The sequence below is a fragment of the Neomonachus schauinslandi genome, chromosome 4 (genome assembly GCF_002201575.2).
Source record: "Neomonachus schauinslandi chromosome 4, ASM220157v2, whole genome shotgun sequence".
NCBI classification, from domain to species: Eukaryota; Metazoa; Chordata; class Mammalia; order Carnivora; family Phocidae; genus Neomonachus; species Neomonachus schauinslandi.
The window spans coordinates 4325544-4342298 of NC_058406.1; the positions used below are offsets into that span (position 1 = coordinate 4325544).

At 44.6% G+C, this 16755-nt stretch overlaps 1 protein-coding gene across 1 annotated transcript in view; it reads right to left on the reverse strand.

Moving 5' to 3' along the window:
- The window catches only part of DNAJC11 (DnaJ heat shock protein family (Hsp40) member C11), a 76652-nt gene extending 60561 nt beyond the window's left edge, over positions 1-16091 (reverse strand). The window contains exon 1 of the mRNA XM_021683400.2: positions 15975-16091. Within this exon, the coding sequence (XP_021539075.1) occupies positions 15975-16046 (72 nt within the window). The 5' untranslated portion in view covers positions 16047-16091. The remainder of the gene's footprint in view (positions 1-15974) is intronic.
- Between the last annotated feature and the right edge of the window lie 664 nt (positions 16092-16755).

Sequence of the window (16755 nt, forward strand, 5' to 3'; positions counted from 1 at the left end):
ATAAGTTCCTAGAATTGTTGGGTTAAAGGCTGTAAGATTTCCGTTTTAGTCTGCTGAACTGCTCTCTATTAAGTGTCTAACATTTAATTATTTTAAAATTTAAAAATTTAATTTTATCAAAGGGATACATAAAACAGTTTATAAATGGAACAACTAGATTTACAAGCAAAACAGCATTCATCCCCACTCCTCAGGTGAGAAGTACCTTAAAATCTCTCAGCATTTTCCTCATTTATATTTCTAAATCATATGCTTATACTTGTATCCTTAATTTTAAAAGTTTAGATTTAATCTACTTATTATGAGAATTTAGTTCTTTCACTTCTGTTTCTTTCCCCTCCTTTCCACATAGTTTTCACAACTTTAATTCAAATCAATATGAAATGTCTTTTATTTTTTTTAATTGTTTTTAAAAGTTTTTTTTTTGACAGAGAGAGAGAGTGAGAGCAGGAACACAAGCAGGGGGAGTGGGAGAGGGAGAAGCAGGTTTCCCGCGGAGCAGGGAGCCCGATGCGAGGCTCGATCCCAGGACCCTGGAATCATGACCTGAGCAGAAGGCAGACGCTTAACGACTGAGCCACCCAGGCGCCCCTGCAATGTCTTTTTAAAAACTTAATTCTTTTCCTACTTTCTAATCATTTATTTACTTACAAAAACAAACGTTGACTAAATGTCTACAGTGTGCCTCAGAGGAATACGACATAAAAATTTAACTTTTAGGGCGCCTGGGTGGCTCAGTTGGTTAAGCGACTGCCTTCGGCTCAGGTCATGATCCTGGAGTCCCGGGATCGAGTCCCGCATCGGGCTCCCTGCTCGGCGGGGAGTCTGCTTCTCCCTCTGACCCTCCCCACTCTCATGTGCTCTCTCTCATTCTCTCTCTCTCAAATAAATAAATAAAATCTTTAAAAAAAAAAAATTTAACTTTTATTATGACTATGTAAATACAGTTCAAAGTTGAATGAACCAGTATACTGTGATTATATTTCTTTCCTATTTTTAATTTTTCCTAGAGTTAAGAATTGCCTCATTTTTTCCATTTGCTTTAGCTTTCTATGTATCTATCACAGATGCTTCAATTCCTCCAAGTAAACTACTTATAGTAGAGACTTCTAATCTTCTTTTCAACACAAAAATACAAAATAGTTCAACAATTCCATGTTGTTGTTTGTTTTTCCTAGGAGGTATTCCTCCCAGAGATCTCTGCATTGTGTCAAATGTTAGGTCTTTGCTAAACAAACTTCATCCTAGGATTTCCCAGTCACCATCCTCCAGGGTATCTTTCCTGGGTCAGTCTCTTCTTTTTGGTATCCTATGCCCTCTCTCTTTCTTGGTTTTCTTTTTATTTCAGTAGAGTTCAATCTCCAGTAGTTTGCTTTACAAAGGTTGGCTGGGAGGAAACATTTTTTAGACTTCACATATTTCAAAATGTTCCCTTTTTTTTGTTTTTCCTTTTTTTTTAAAAGTAAGCTCTACACCCATCATGAGGCTCAAACTCACCACCCTGAGATCAAGAGTCACATGCTCTACTGACTGAGCCAGTGACGGGCCCCTCAAAATGTTCTTATATTCTGCCTTTATACTTGATAAAATAGTTGGCTGAGATAGAATCCTAGCTTGGAAATATTTTTTCTTCAGAGTTTTTACTGTATTGTTTGTTTCATTGTCTTCTAGCTTATAGTACTATGGCTGAGAAAGGTTAATGTCATCCCAATTTCCAATCCTTTGTTTGTGACCTGTTTGGAAACTTTTAGCATGCTCTAACCAATGACTCCCTTAGTTCGGGTCTTTTCTCTCCCACTCAGCGTGCTGGTTACTTAACTGGCCCTTTCCTCCTAGAGTCTCGTATCTTTTAGTTCTGAGAATTTTTCTCATATTAATATGTCTTCACCTTCATTTTACTTTAATGTGTAAGAGATGGTCTTCTAATTTTTAAATTTTACTTTCATGGAGATTTCCTCAACTTTATCTTCCAGCCCCTCTACAGAATTTTTATTTCTATCTTTATTTTTAATTTCCAAAATCGTCTTTTGTTTACGTATTTTTTTAAAAGATTTATTTAAGTGCGAGCAAGTGAGGGGAGGGGCAGAGGAAGAGAGAATCCTTAAGGAGACTCCCAGCTGAGACAGAGCCCGTCTTAGGGCTCAATCCCAGGACCCTGAGATCATGACCTGAGCCAAAACAGAGTCAGATGCCTAACCAACTGAGCCACCCAGGCGCCCCAGAACAAGGTAATACTTTTATTATTAATTAATTAATTTTTTCTCTTTTTAGAGAGAATGAGAGAGAGAGAGAGCACACGAGAGGGGGTAGGGTCAGAGGGAGAAGCAGACTCCCTGCTGAGCAGGGAGCCCGACGTGGGACTAGATCCCAGGACCCTGGGATCATGACCTGAGCCGAAGGCAGCCGCTTAACCAACTGAGCCACCCAGGAGCCCCCAAGGTAATACTTTTAAAAGAAATAATATACAGGGGTGCCTGTGTGGCTCAGTCAGCTAAGCGGCTGATTCTTGATTGCCTCAGCTCAGGTCATGATCTCAGGGTCATGAGATCAAGCCCTGTGTGGGGCTCAGCACTCACCTGGGAGACCCTCCCCCCACTCGTGCTCACTCACTCTCTAATAAATACATAAATAAAATCTTTCAAAAAAAAGTATCACCTTGTTATTTCTTACATGTAGTATCTTATTTCTCTGAAAACAATTGAGTTTTCAAACTCCCTGCACTGTCTGCCTGCTTCATTTCTCTTTGCCGTTTGCACGATCATAGAAATTCACATCGCAGCATTCCTTCAAATATTTACGTTCTTTGCTATCAATTTATACCTAACAGTAAGATAATAGGGAGCTATCTGGAAGCTCTATGTGAACAGGCCTTGCCATCTGATGAGCTGCTTTGTGAAATGCCTGTGAGAAGACCGGGAAGTTTCATTTGGTGGTATTTTCTCTTCCATGGGTCAGTTTCTTCAGGGAAGGATGTAGAGAAAAAGGAAAATGCTGGAAGTCTCACCACGCAGGATATAATCACTCATACATTCCCTGCTTTTGTAAGGGTGCCATTCTCCTCCTCCACCGTGTCTATGGCTAGGATCTGAAGCCTTCCTGGTTCGGTTTCTCCAGGGAATGATCCTGTCTCCTGGCTGGGTGGGCCAGCACACTCATCTCATCAGCACTCAGTGCTACCATTAGAAAGAAAACTATCTTTGTCAACATGGTAGAAAAAAATGGGTACTCTATTTTAAACTGCATTTGTTGGGTGCCTGGGTGGCTCAGTTGGTTAAGCGGATGCCTTCACCTCAGGTCATGATCCCAGGGTCCTGGGATTGAGCCCCATGTCAGGCTCTCTGCTCAGCGGGGAGCCTGCTTCTCTCTCTCCCTCTGTCTGTTGCTTTGCTTGCTTGTGTTCTCTGTCAAATAAATGGATAAAATCTTAAAAAAAAAAAAAGTGCATTTGTTTACTATTGAGGATGAACATTTCTCCATGTACTTACTTACATTTTAGACTTCTTTTATGAAATAACCCATTTGTTTCCTTTGTATTGTTTTCCTATTAGGATAGTCTTTTTTTTTTTTTTTTAATTTCCAAGAGTTCTTTATATATATTGGAAATATGAATCTTTTATCCAATAAATATACTGCATGTTCCTTTTGAGTTTTTAAATTGTGTTTTTTTTAGATTTTTGTTTTTTTTCTTTGAGCAAACACAGAAATTTTCTGCTTTTACAAAATCAAACCTATAAATTGTCCCTTTTTTTTTTTTTTTTTTAAAGATTTTATTTATTTATTTGACAGAGAGAGACACAGCGAGAGAGGGAACATAAGCAGGGGGAGTGGGGGAGGGAGAAGCAGGCTTCCCGCAGAGCAGGGAGCCCGATGTGGGACTCGATCCCAGGATCCTGGGATCATGACCTGAGCCGAAGGCAGACGCTTAACGACTGAGCCACCCAGGCGCCCTAAATTGTCCCTTTTCTGATCTCTGCTGTGGTATCATGCTTGGAATTGCCTGACTCCAGTTTTATCATATTTGCTTCCCTTAGATAATGAAGCCATCAAAGAAGCTGCTACATTTTCACTCAGCCAGATTCTAGTGAAGACCATCTCTGTAATCAATGTGATGGCACACACACTCAAAGCGCATACTGCCACTCTGCTTTTATTTCCTACCTTCATTTAACAAAGTGAGCTAAAACGTGTGAGGAACACCAGCATGTCTGAACTGTGATTATGCTGGTCAGTGGTTCTCAGGGTGTGGTGTGGGGCCCCCTGGGAGTCTGAACCTTTTTAGGAGGTCCACAGGTCAAAACTATTTTCAATAAAACAAATAACACTGAGCTATTACTTGCCTTTTTCTCATTCTGTCACGTGTACAGTGGGATTTTCTCAAGGCTACAGGGCATGTGATGACATCACTGCTCCGATGGCTAATGGAATGTGTACTTATACATTATGTTTGCTAGTCATTTCTTAGGTGGCAGTTTTACAGCATAAATAGATTTCAGAGATTAATTCAACTGGTTCTCAGTTCTTTCACTGTGTGGTTGCTCACTACTTTTTGTTCTATCTGCTGTGATGTCTGTATATCTGTACCATTATTTTTTCAATACATAGCTATTTTGAAATCCTTCAGTCTTCCTTATGCCTTACTGAAACTGAAATACAAGTACACTCTGTGTTTTATTTTACAACATTTTGTCAATTATTGAGTTTTAATTTTTAATCAAAGTCAATAGCTATAACCCAAGTAAACAAAAGCTCAAGAATTAAAAAATGTAAAGGGGTCTTGACATCAAGAAGTGTGAGAATTACTGGGTTTGATCATATTGTGTTACCAAACAATTAAAAAATCACATAGGTTTATTTCTCCTTTTACATGGCCATCTTAGGTCAGCTGGTACTCAGTTGGCCGTGTCCTCAGGTCCCAAGTTTCAAAGAGCAGCCACCTCTGAACCACTGCCAGTAGCCAAGGCAGAGAGGGAAGGGCAGGAGCAGACCCTCTCTGGCTCACACTAGCATTTAAACGCTTCAGCCTGAGGGGCGCCTGGGTGGCTCAGCCTGTTAAGCAGCTGCCTTCTGCTCAGGTCATGATCCCAGGGTCCTGGGATCGAGTCCCACATCAGGCTCCCTGCTCAGCAGGGAGTCTGCTTCTCCCTCTGACCCTACCCCCTCTCGTGTTCTCTCGTTCTCTCTCTCAAATAAATAAAATCTTTTTTTTTTCAAAGATTTTATTTATTTATTCATGAGAGACACAGAGAGAGAGAGGCAGAGGGAGAAGCAGGCTCCCAAGGAGCAGGGAGCCCGATGCGGGACTCGATCCCAGGACCCTGGGATCATGACCTGAGCCGAAGGCAGACGCTTAACGACTGAGCCACCCAGGCACCCTCAAATAAATAAAATCTTAAAAAAAAAAAGCTTCAGCCTGAGCAGGATACATATCACTTCCATGCATATCGTTGGCTAGAACTAGTCCCAGGGCCTCACTCAACCACTGGGAGACCAGGAAGTACAGCCCTACCATGGGTTGGACAACAAAGAACCAATAATGTTCAGTGCACAGCACTTAAAACTAACACGATAATATTTAATTCAGTACTTTGAAGACCTAATAGAGCTTGCAAGCAGCAACTTACACGTCATACTTACATCTATTTTAGGAATCGGAAAGCCACTAGGTCTGCTGAAGCCCATACTTTCCAGCTCAAACTTCCAGGCTGTCTCTACACTGCTGTATTTCAGGAAAGCTCCACAAACTATGTTCAATTGGATTTTGGGAAGTTTGCCTAATTACCACAATTGACGATTCATTACTGTCCGTATGTTCCATGACAATCTGAAATAAACTGTATCAGCTAATAAAACCTGTAATTTTTTATGATACTTGGTGCTCACACAATTTAAAGGAAACAGCAGATTTCAGAGCGAATTAACACCAAGACAGCATGGGTGCTTTGTGCTGAGTAAGAGCTGTTTCATGACGAGGAGGGGTGTTACAGATTACTTGGTGTCACCGAGGAGACCAAGGCATGTGCTCATAAGGCACTAAACTGGACTTGGAAAAACTTCCTCCTTCATTTTGAAAAGGTTCCCACTGCACAGTCTGAAGCTTCACACAATAAAACCTCTCTCACATACAGCCCTGCCATCTTCTGATGCCATTTTCCCTGCTCAACACAGCCTTCTACAATGTTCATTTTCATGTGGAACATCTTTGGAGGATCTGGAAATAAGCCGGGGTTGATGTGCAAACGGCAAGACTCCGACAATGTACACAGACTCACCCTCAACCTCGAGCACAGGGCAGACTGTACTAACTCGTTCTGCCTGACCCATCATTGTAAGGAGCATCTCAAGTAGAACAAGATTTGTGAGACTAACCTATGTAGTCTATCCTAAACATTCAGCTCTGACGAAAAAAAAAACTACAAAAACAAATCTAATCCATTTGAAACATATTTACTTTTTACTAATATTATTGATGCTAGCACAAAAGGTGATAAACAAGTAACCTTCTCCCACTGCAGTAAAAAACTGAAGAGGAACAGAATGCCTGCCAGATGAAAAAGGACAAACCCAGCAGGGCAAGCCCTCTCTTCCAGCACGGTCCCGGGTCTCCACGCACCTTAGCTTACTCCGAGAGTGAGCATACAGGCATACATTTGAATTTGCTCTCTTCCTCTTGTATCTGACTTTGAACAATTTTGACAAGTAAAAATTTAGACTTACCAAATGACAACTGATAAACTCCTACCAATAAATTCCTCTAGAATGATTTGTTGCCAAAACTGCAAAGTGATCTTCAACACAGATATTCCACAAAGTAAAAAGCACCTGGACAAGGTGGGTGTGATGTTAGCAAATACTTAACTCTTCCAGTCAGTACATTTACTGAATGCCTGCCCTGTTCTAAGTACCACAGGAGGTACAACAGAAATATAATATTAAGATTACAAACTAGGTGTGCATATGTGTGTTTCCCCTAAAAAACCCATGATCTAACTAAACAGTAAGACAAAAATGCTACTATTAATGGTGGAGAAATAAGGTCAGGGCAGTCAGAATCGAAAGAAAACTCCATGAAGGTGGAGGGATCTAAATGGGAATGCGAAAGGTAGATTTTGATTTGCTTTGGTGTCCAAGACAGGCTGGGGCATTTCAGAGGAAAAGAACATCCTGAGGAACAGGCCAGTGTTGGAGACAGAGAGAGAACACTGACCAAACTGACATAAGAGCAAAGGAGTCTAAGTAAGACGCTGGCCAGAAATTAACTTGGACATCCATCCACCTGCTCATTCATTCAGCAAACACTGGCCCTGTACTAAGGGATATAGTGGTGAATCAGATAGCCACCGTCCCTGACCACATGATGCTTACTTTGCAGTGGAGGCAAAGCAGAACGTCATCACAAGGTAGGCAGAAAACACATTAAACATCTAATTTATTTTTTTTATTTTTTTATTTTTAAAGATTTTATTTATTTATTTGAGACAGAGAGAATGAGAGAGACAGAGAGCACATGAGAGGGGATAGGGTCAGAGGACGAAGCAGACTCCCCGCCGAGCAGGGAGCCCGACGCGGGACTCGATCCAGGGACTCCAGGATCATGACCTGAGCTGAAGGCAGTCACTCAACCAACTGAGCCACCCAGGCGCCCTAAACATCTAATTTATTAACATGGATCCAGGTGGGGCACCTGGGTGGCTCCGTCAGTTGAGCGTCTGCCTTCGGCTCGGGTTATGATCTCGGGGTCCTGGGATCGAGTCCCGCATGGGGCTCCCTGCTCGGTGGGGAGCCTGCTTCTCCCTCTGCCTCTGCGGCTCCCCCGGCTTGTGCTCTCTCTCTCTGCCGGATAAATAAATAAAATCTTAAAAAAAAAAAAAAAAAGATTTAAAATGGATAGAGCAGTTTGACCTCTACCCAATAATCAGCGGGAAGCCACAAAATGTTTCTGGGTAGGGAAATAATGTGATCAGTACTGTTTGTTAATATTAATTTGGTACAGCTTGACTACAACTGACAAAAATCAAAACCAGAGAGACCTAGAGAAAACTATGGCAGAAACGTAGGGTTGAGGTTAGGAGGGCTGGTTGGCAGCCCAGGAGTCAAAGCGGTAACAAAGGATCAGAGTTGGCTGGGGGTCAAGAGGAGTCTTTGTGAGCTGGGTGGGTCTGTGGGACAATGGAAAGGGGCTCAGTCCCATATGGAGAAAACAAACCAAAGAGCACATCTGGGGTTCTGGCTCAGATGTGTGGGTTGGGGAGAAACTGAAAGCATCAGGCTTTGGGGCGAAAGGTGAATTTGAACACCGAAGTACAACGTCCAGAAGGCAGGTGGAGATGCAGGAGAAGCAAGAGATTGTAAAAAGAGCCAAGCTCAAGAGGCCCAAACCTGGGGAAATTGTGAGGATGGAGAAGGAGTACCTGGCAGGGCAAGGAAGGAGGACAAAGAGATCATCCTAGAAGCCAAAGCTGAGGGGGCTTCAAGGCTGTCGTGGCAGCACAGATGCATCCACACAAAACGCTCCTGCTGGTATTTTCCCATTTGAGGCTTTAACACTCAAAACACCTTGAGATTGTCACCGAAGCCTCCATTTTACAGGTAAAAATAGTGAGGATCAAAAAGACTAAAAGTCTGGTCTGAGAGGGAGAAGGAACTTTCCAGACTACGGCCCCCTGACCCAAAAGCTAGCTGAAGATTAAGTTTAGCCTGTGTGGCCCGGTCCAGACCAAAGCTCGGTTCACAGAGTGAAAAGCTGCAGAGAAGGAGCAGGTACTCACAAAGCATCTATCACACAGCGAGCTCATCCAAACTATGTGAAGAACTCTGACAAATCAATAAGAGCATTCCGTATTAACTTTTATGCTCATGATACTAATAAAATATACCGGCATTCACTTTACATAATAACATACCCATCATTATGCTGAGCACTTACATGCATTCTTGCTTAATTTTCCCCAAAGCCCTAGGATAGTGAAATTGTTGTCTGGATTTTATGGATGAAGAGACGGGCTCAGAGAGGGTAAGTGGCTTGCCTCTATCAGGCTGCTAGGAAGTCAAACTCAAACCTGACTTCAAGGGCTTCACTCTTTAAGCCGCCAACCCCTTTCGAAGCTCCACCATCAACTCTGCCTTTCCAAATAATCGCCATCAAAGGTGCATAGGTGTTTCCCACGGAGGTGCTGGGCTAAGTGGTTTCAGCTGTCCTTCTAGAAAATCCCTGAGCACTGCCACAGCTTTCTGGAGTACAGGGGTCAAGTGGACATGCTACATGTCCTGTAATTTTTGAAAAGTCAACCTCCTACAGCCATTTTATTATTAAAAAAAAAAGTACTTTGAGAGAGCGAGGGTGAGTATGGGGGGGGGCGGAGCAGCAGAGGCAGAGGGACAAGCAGACTCCCTGCTGAGCGCTAAGGTCCTGGCTTGATCCCAGGACCCTGAGATCACCAACTGAGCCGAAGGCAGACGCTCCACCGACTGAGCCACCCAGGCGCCCCCTACAGCCATTTTAGATTCTGCTTTGGGAAGGTAGGCTTAAGAGAGAAATCATGAGTAAGTCAGAAAAGCTAAATAGGAGGTTGATCAAACAATTCCAAGTTTCTACAACTAGAGGTTACCTAAGTCAGTTGTCATACATAGAAGGAAAAAACTTACAAAATTTACAGAACTCATTACCCCCAAGATGGCAATATAAATCCCCAAAAAAGATTAGGGAATCAGTAATGACAGAAGTCTACATACTAATGAAGAAAAAGGCGGGCCCCGGTCACCTTCACGGTTTATGGGGTGGGGGAAATCCTGTCCTCCATGCCCACTTATGCTGACGACAGAATGTGAGAAGAGGAGCCAAAGAAGCAGAAATGATTCCTGATCAGAGGTCATTCCAAGGGCTGAGGAGAGATTTTCTGACTATTGTACAATTTGGTTTTCATTTCTCTTCCTGGTCATGTCCATATGTGTATTTGGTGCCCTTGAGACACAACAGTAAATAAAAAGGCCAGCATCTTAGAGGAAAATGAGCCCCAGTTCCTTTCTGGGTCAGAAGTGATGGTTCAGATCCTATCTTCACATAAAGAGCTTGGCTTATTTTTTTCCAAAAAGCCTGACCTTATACTTTCTCTTGTCCATGTCCATCTGTTCTATCCTGCCCACTCATACAGACTTCTTGTGGTTGAGGTCTGCTGGCATTTTACTACTGAAGAATGTTCTGGCTCCTGCAAACTAGGGAGGGGACACTGTGTACACGCTGCATGCAGAAGTGGTTCCAACAGTCCAAGAGCCAAACAGGACCCAGCTACCAGGGATGAACTTGGAGGAGGCTCCAAGCGCCTTCAAGGGAATGGGAGCTTTATAAAGTGTGGGCCACAGTGGCGGTAATAAAGCAGCAGTGTTCCCAATGATCTTCTCCCCTCCTGGTGCCCCCTTTTAAGCTTTTATGCTATTTTATTTATTCATCCCTGTTAGTTGTCTTAAATCCTTTCTTGAACAAGGTAGGGTATAAATAAAACCAAAATGAAAGTTTAATAAAAGTAAACACTAGAATTCCACAGCCAAGCAAAACACGTTGTGTGTCCCATTATTCTCCTTATCCATTGTTTACTACTGAACTCACAGCAAATATAAAAGCTCTCAATTCTTTTTTTTTTTTTTAAAGATTTTATTTATTTTTTTGACAGAGACACAGCGAGAGAGGGAACACAGGCAGGGGGAGTGGGAAAGGGAGAGAGAGAAGCAGGCTTCCCGCTGAGCAGGGAGCCCGATGCGGGGCTCTCGATCCCAGGACACTGGGATCATGACCTGAGCCGAAGGCAGATGCTTAACGACTGAGCCACCCAGGCGTCCCATCAATTGAATTCTCTTTAACAAAGCAAAAAAAAAAAGGTATTTTGGTAGATAATGCAGAACTAGAGCATTAAAATTTCAAGAAGCAATTGTTTAAAATGTCCAAAGCAGAAAGGTAATAACTAGCTTACGGTTCATTAAAGAAAACACATTTTAAAATTTAACCTCATGGTGTTTGCTAATCATATTATAAAATGACATTTGGACCTAACTGGCTAACCTACGAACTCCCTCCCCACCCAGAAGCAATACCACCAGAAGCCTCCCTGAACTCTACCTTGGCATCCTCCTGACCCAGTGCTCTGTCTTGTCGCTCGGCCTCTGATCAGGGAGGTCCTTCCCTCCCTGCCTGGCCCCTTAGCAGCTGACAGCTCACAAGGGTTACAACTCTGGGTCCCACTCTGCCTTTACCTCAGACACTCACCGTCTTTGGGACTATCCCTTCTCCACTACTCCTGAGCTTGGCTCCACCTTCTGGGAGCTCAGCTCCTCCCCCCTGCCCTCCCCACGAAACTCATGACTTTGCAGAAGCAGAGTTCTGAGAGATAGCTGTCTTTTGAAGATAAGAAACTCAGTATTTTGAACAGAAAGAGAAAAGAAACCTTTAGGAATTCATAACCTGACGCTTAGCATAAATTCTGGCACTATGTTTTTTTATTAATATAACAGATGGATAGCAAATTTAGCCAGGATCAGGTTTACCAAAGTTTTCTATGTACATGTATGTCTTTTAAAATAAGCAAAACCTCATGCTTTATCAAATTTCAAGAAATAACAATAAATATTAAATGAACATCTACTAGTACAAGGCAGTGTATACATATCCCCGTTACACGGCAATGCTCCAATATACAACATCCTGGCTCACAGTAATCCATTACTGCCTGTTCCCTGCATTTCAGTGTCAAAGAAAACAGGAAGCAGAAAGGGTAGACTACTGGCCCAGAGGCAATATCCGCGGCCCCCCCCCCCCCCCGTAAAGTTTCTGATACAGGACATTCTGGCTGCAAAGCTGTACAGTGTTGCCTCCTACTCAGTAACCTGGAAGTACTGCAGCACATGAATAAGTGGAGACTTGAAGAGGTTAAATGATTTGTCACCCAGGGGCAGTGTGGGCTGCGACTCCTGCTCCTAGTGACCTTGTTCCTCAGCCTCTTCACTTAGGGGACACCTCAGGGATCATGTGCTTAAGTTCGGTTTTTGGATAACCAAGGCCTAATACTACCTGCTGAATGCACACGTTTTAAGCAGAGTCATTGTTATAAATTCCGAACTTTGAACATAATGTAGTTGATGGGAAACTCACTTAAGGAACGACCTTCTCCGACCTATCTTGATATCTCTCCTTAAGATTAAATTACCTGTCCATCACAAGGTTAGATAAGCAACAGACGAGTGAACACACAGCACCTTGCTGCTTGAGGAACCTAAGTGTGCGCCTGGCTTGGCTGATAACATCTACACTCAACTTCTACAGACATCCAGGCCATCCTGGTTGCTGGGCTGCGTGAAGTCCCCCTAGGTCAATCCGGACAGTGGCTAGTAGACCTTCCTCTACTGCTCCAGCCCATTCCATCTGCAGTCCAAACTTGAATGTTTAGTCCCACTCTGCGACTGTAACCTCCAGCCAGAGAAACCCAGACAACCAAAAACTGTGGAAAGACCAACGTACTCTAAACCAGGGAAGGAATGAAAGTGCTGGGACTCTGGGGAAACTTTTCCTTGGTGGGTGACAATTTTGCAATTCTAGTTTCAAGGCTGGCATGGGAGGATGAAAATCCCAGAATACTGACCTCCATATATGGATTGCAAGGAAAAAACCTTTTCACATTAAGTTTATCTTTTACTTAACTATGATTTTTAAGTGTTTAAAACTTGAAGAGACTGGCCCCTTTAAAACTAAATTGATTGGGACCAAAGATCTTAAAATGGGTTATAAACACTGCTGAATGTCATGCATAAAAATGAAAGTTTCTTTTAATGGTAATACAACACTGACGAAGTAGGAATTTGAATCAATTAGGAATAAATTCAGTTTAGAAGGTGTCAATCAAAACGTCTATAAAACGTATAAAGATCAAGAAAAACTCACTGGTCAGGAATCCTTTCTCCAAATAAATTTTGGAAAATCATCTCAGAAATCTCAGATCAGTTAGATTTTAGGCACCTGATGACACATTTGACTACACTAAACCAGAGATGCCAATCTGGTTTTAATGTGCCCAGTTCATGATAACTTACTCCGTCTGCTCAGTGTGACAAGAGCTCTACTCTGTAAACGGGAAATCCAGAACGGTGGAGAAAGGGAATCATTAAAGATCACAGAGTCTTGTTTAGAGAGGCATTTGGTCCTGTCTAGCTGTCTGCTTCACTCTCTGAAATACAATATGAGGGGATATTTTGAAGTTTAAAACCTGGAAAAAGAGATTTGTAAGCTGATTTTTGACAGTTCTGTATTACTCCAACTGTAACCATACATTGGGCTTGTAATTTTTAAAATTTTAAATAGAACTTCCTGGTTTTGTGTCAGGTTACTTCCATTTGAGATTTCTAAGGAAAAGTCTCTGAACTTCCTGAACGCAGTGTTGAAGGTACTCTCTTGAAGGTACTCCGAAGTACTGGCAGGAAGGGGATCTTGCCTCCTTAACCATTAAGGTAAACTAAAATGGCATCAAGCTATAGAACTAACAGCAAATACATCAACAGGTGTAAGAGTTAATATTACTTCCATAACTCTCCAACTAAATCATGCTATTTCAACTTCAGGTTGATTTCTGAACCTCGCCATCCTATTAAATATCAAGTCCAGAGATCACCTTGCGAGCTTTTCTTCCAGTAGAATCTTGAGATAAAAGCTGCACACCCTAACATTTCACACTGACTTTGTTGACAAAGAGAACGCAAAGTGACTTCAGCGAGAGAACATGTTTTATAGGGATTTCACACATAGCCATAAATATGAGAAGTGCCGTAACTCATCGGGAAAAGTAAGATTTTTTAAAAGAAATATTTCTTTGGTTCCCACTCATCAGTCCAATAACAATGACAAGTCTTAAGATTCCAGCAGTTTCAAGGGTATACCTTTGACTAATGTTTACTGAGGACTCTGGCCAAGCCTATTATTCTAGATCTTTTTGATCATATGCACCTGCCTAAGATTCAGTAAACCTGGTAAATGGGTAAATTACTGCTCAATTACTGATAACCCAGACTATAAATGAGTGGTAAGTAAGGCTGGTTTCAAGGGTGCCTGGGTGGCTCAGTCAGCTAAGTGTCTGCCTTCAGCTCAGGTTGTGATCCCAGGGACCTAGGATCCAGCCCAGGCGGCGGGCTCCGTGATCAGCGGGGAGTCTGCTTCTCCCTCTCCCTCTGCTCTCCTGCTGTCTCTCAAATAAATGAAATCTTCAAGATATTTATTTACCTACTTATTTGAGAGAGAGAGAGAGAGAGAAAGAGAGATGGAGAGAGCATGAGCAGGACCCTGGGATCATGACCTGAGCCAAAGGTAGATGCTTAACTGGCTGAGCCACCCAGGTGCCCCATAAATAAAATCTTTAAAAAAAATTTAAAAAAAGAAAAAAAAAAGAAAGGCTGGTTTTCAGAAAAGCCGGTTTCACTTACTGCTTTGCTTCTAAGAATTGGAGAAAACTTAGTAACTAGCCAAACAGCTTCATTCAAAGGGAAAGGAACTGAAGGCCAAAGAAGTGATTTACCCAAAGCCTCATTGTTTTTTAGTTACAAGAACCTCCAGGTACCTATGGCAGCCCTAACATGATTTGCAGTTCCCCCAGATAGTCCACTGGACGCTTTCCTAATACAAGGTGGCTGATAGAGACTGTTATGTGGGTGCCCAAGGACACAATACCAGAATTGGCAGCTCTGTAGTCTGGTAATAGCAGCAGAGTGTAGAAGTCAAGAGCTGAGGCTCCAGTCAGACTTCTGAGGGCTGAATTCAGGTTCCTGCACTTTCTCTTGGTCTTACTTTGAGCAAGTTACTTAACCTCTCTCGGCCTCAGTTTTCCCAGCTATAAACCAAGGGTTATCGCAATACTTACCGTAGGGGCTGGGGTGAGAATTATACAAGGTAAGGTAATAGGAAATGTTCACTCCGCGTGGTGGCCCTGCACAAAGTAGTACTCAAAAAATGTTAGCTATCACTGACGCCATGCACACCAGCACTTATGGACAACACATATTTGACCGGCTTTGCCAAAAGTAGTCAGACTTGGCTAATTATGATCACTGGGAAAACTGAGATGGAATTAAAGGTTCTCTAAACCCAGCAGCTTGGAGATAAACGATCCACCTTATGACCTGACCTTGGAAGCCTTCCTGCCCTTCACGCTGATGTCAACTGGACTAGTCAACAAGAAAGGAAACTTACTGGGCCCCTACTACATGCCAGACACAGAGTGAGACTCTTTTACTGGGTGAGCAAACAGGGTGCAAACACTTGGCGTGTGGAGAGGGGCGCGCATGCTGAGGCCGTGGTTGGGGCACCGCTGCTTTCCTGGCTTTACAGCTTCTTCCTAAACTGCGACCTCCGAATTGAGGCTGTAGGTACGGGAGGCTCTTCCTTCAATTTCTGGACAGCCGCTCAGGGGAGAGGAGGACACAAGACACGTGCCTCTGGCCCTGGATTCACGTCAACAGCGGGACGTCCCCATGAATACTCGGGAACCCTACAGACACCGTGGGAAGGTTCCCTCGTGGCCTTGACCTTGGTGCCTGAGACTCCGTTTCCCATTCTGCCGGCCGGGGGTGATGACACAGCCCCTCGGCCGAGGCAAGTTTGTGAGCCGGGCGAGGCACCGGGTCCTGGAGGGCCGGGAACGCCACTCCAGTAGCCTCCACCTCGGGAACCCTTTCCGTCTTGTGGGTACCAGGGCCTCTGGCCTTGCCAGGCGCGGCGCCCCGGGCGCCGGGAGCAGGGGCAGAGGCCGGCCGGGACACCCCCGGCGCAGGGGTCGAGGCAGTGGGGACCGCCCGGTCGGCTGGCGGTCGCGCATGTCGGGCGGGGTCACGCGGCCTCCCCGCCGGGTCCCGGCCGCCCGTGGCGGGGTCGGAGAGGTGGCCACCAGCCCGACCCTCCCGAACCACCGGGCACGGCCTCCGCCCAGACGGCGTCCCGCCGCAAGCCTCACCTCCCTGCGCACGTTCAGCAACGAGTAATAGTCTTCATTGTCCAGCTCCTCCTCGCTCAAGGCCGTCGCCATCTTCGCAACCTTTCACCCCGCCAAACCGGCAAGGCCGTGCCCAAGAGGGACCGGCGAGCCGCGGCCGCGACAGCGCGGGCCAGCCCGGCTGCGCCACAGCGGCCCCTGGCGGACCGGAGGGGCGCTGCCGCCGCCCGCGCATCGCAGCCGCGCGCCTGCGCCCTGCGCCCCCGCGCCGCCGAGGGCGGGACGCGGCGGCCGGGGTCCACCACGTGCTGCCCGCGGACCCAAATCCCAGCCGGCGTCCCGGAGGTTCAGCCAGGACCAGACAGGGAGGCTACGGTCACACCTGGGGGGTCGTCCTCTCTGTTCCCCGAGACACCTCCCTTGTCCCCCACGCCGGATCCCAGTGCGGGGAGCATCCTGTCCCAAACAGTCCTGCCCAGGCCCCCCACGTGAGTCCACCCTGGCCGGAGGCTCCTCGAGGCCCCACTTGCTGATTTCTCTTTACACAGAAAACCTCTAGAATGGGATTTATTCCTGCCTCCATTGTTCGTCTTTTCTCCTGGCCATCCAGAACCCTGCCCAGAGGACGAGCCTCCTCAATGTCGTTTTTTTGTTTTGTTTTAATTTATTATTGCCCTATATTTAGGAACACCTGGCCATTTTTTTTCCTGCTGCTTAACTGACAAGGCAATACCCATTTGGTTCCTAATAGAATTGCCTCTGGCAGGCATCTATACCTACAGTCCCTATCCCAGAGCCCTCC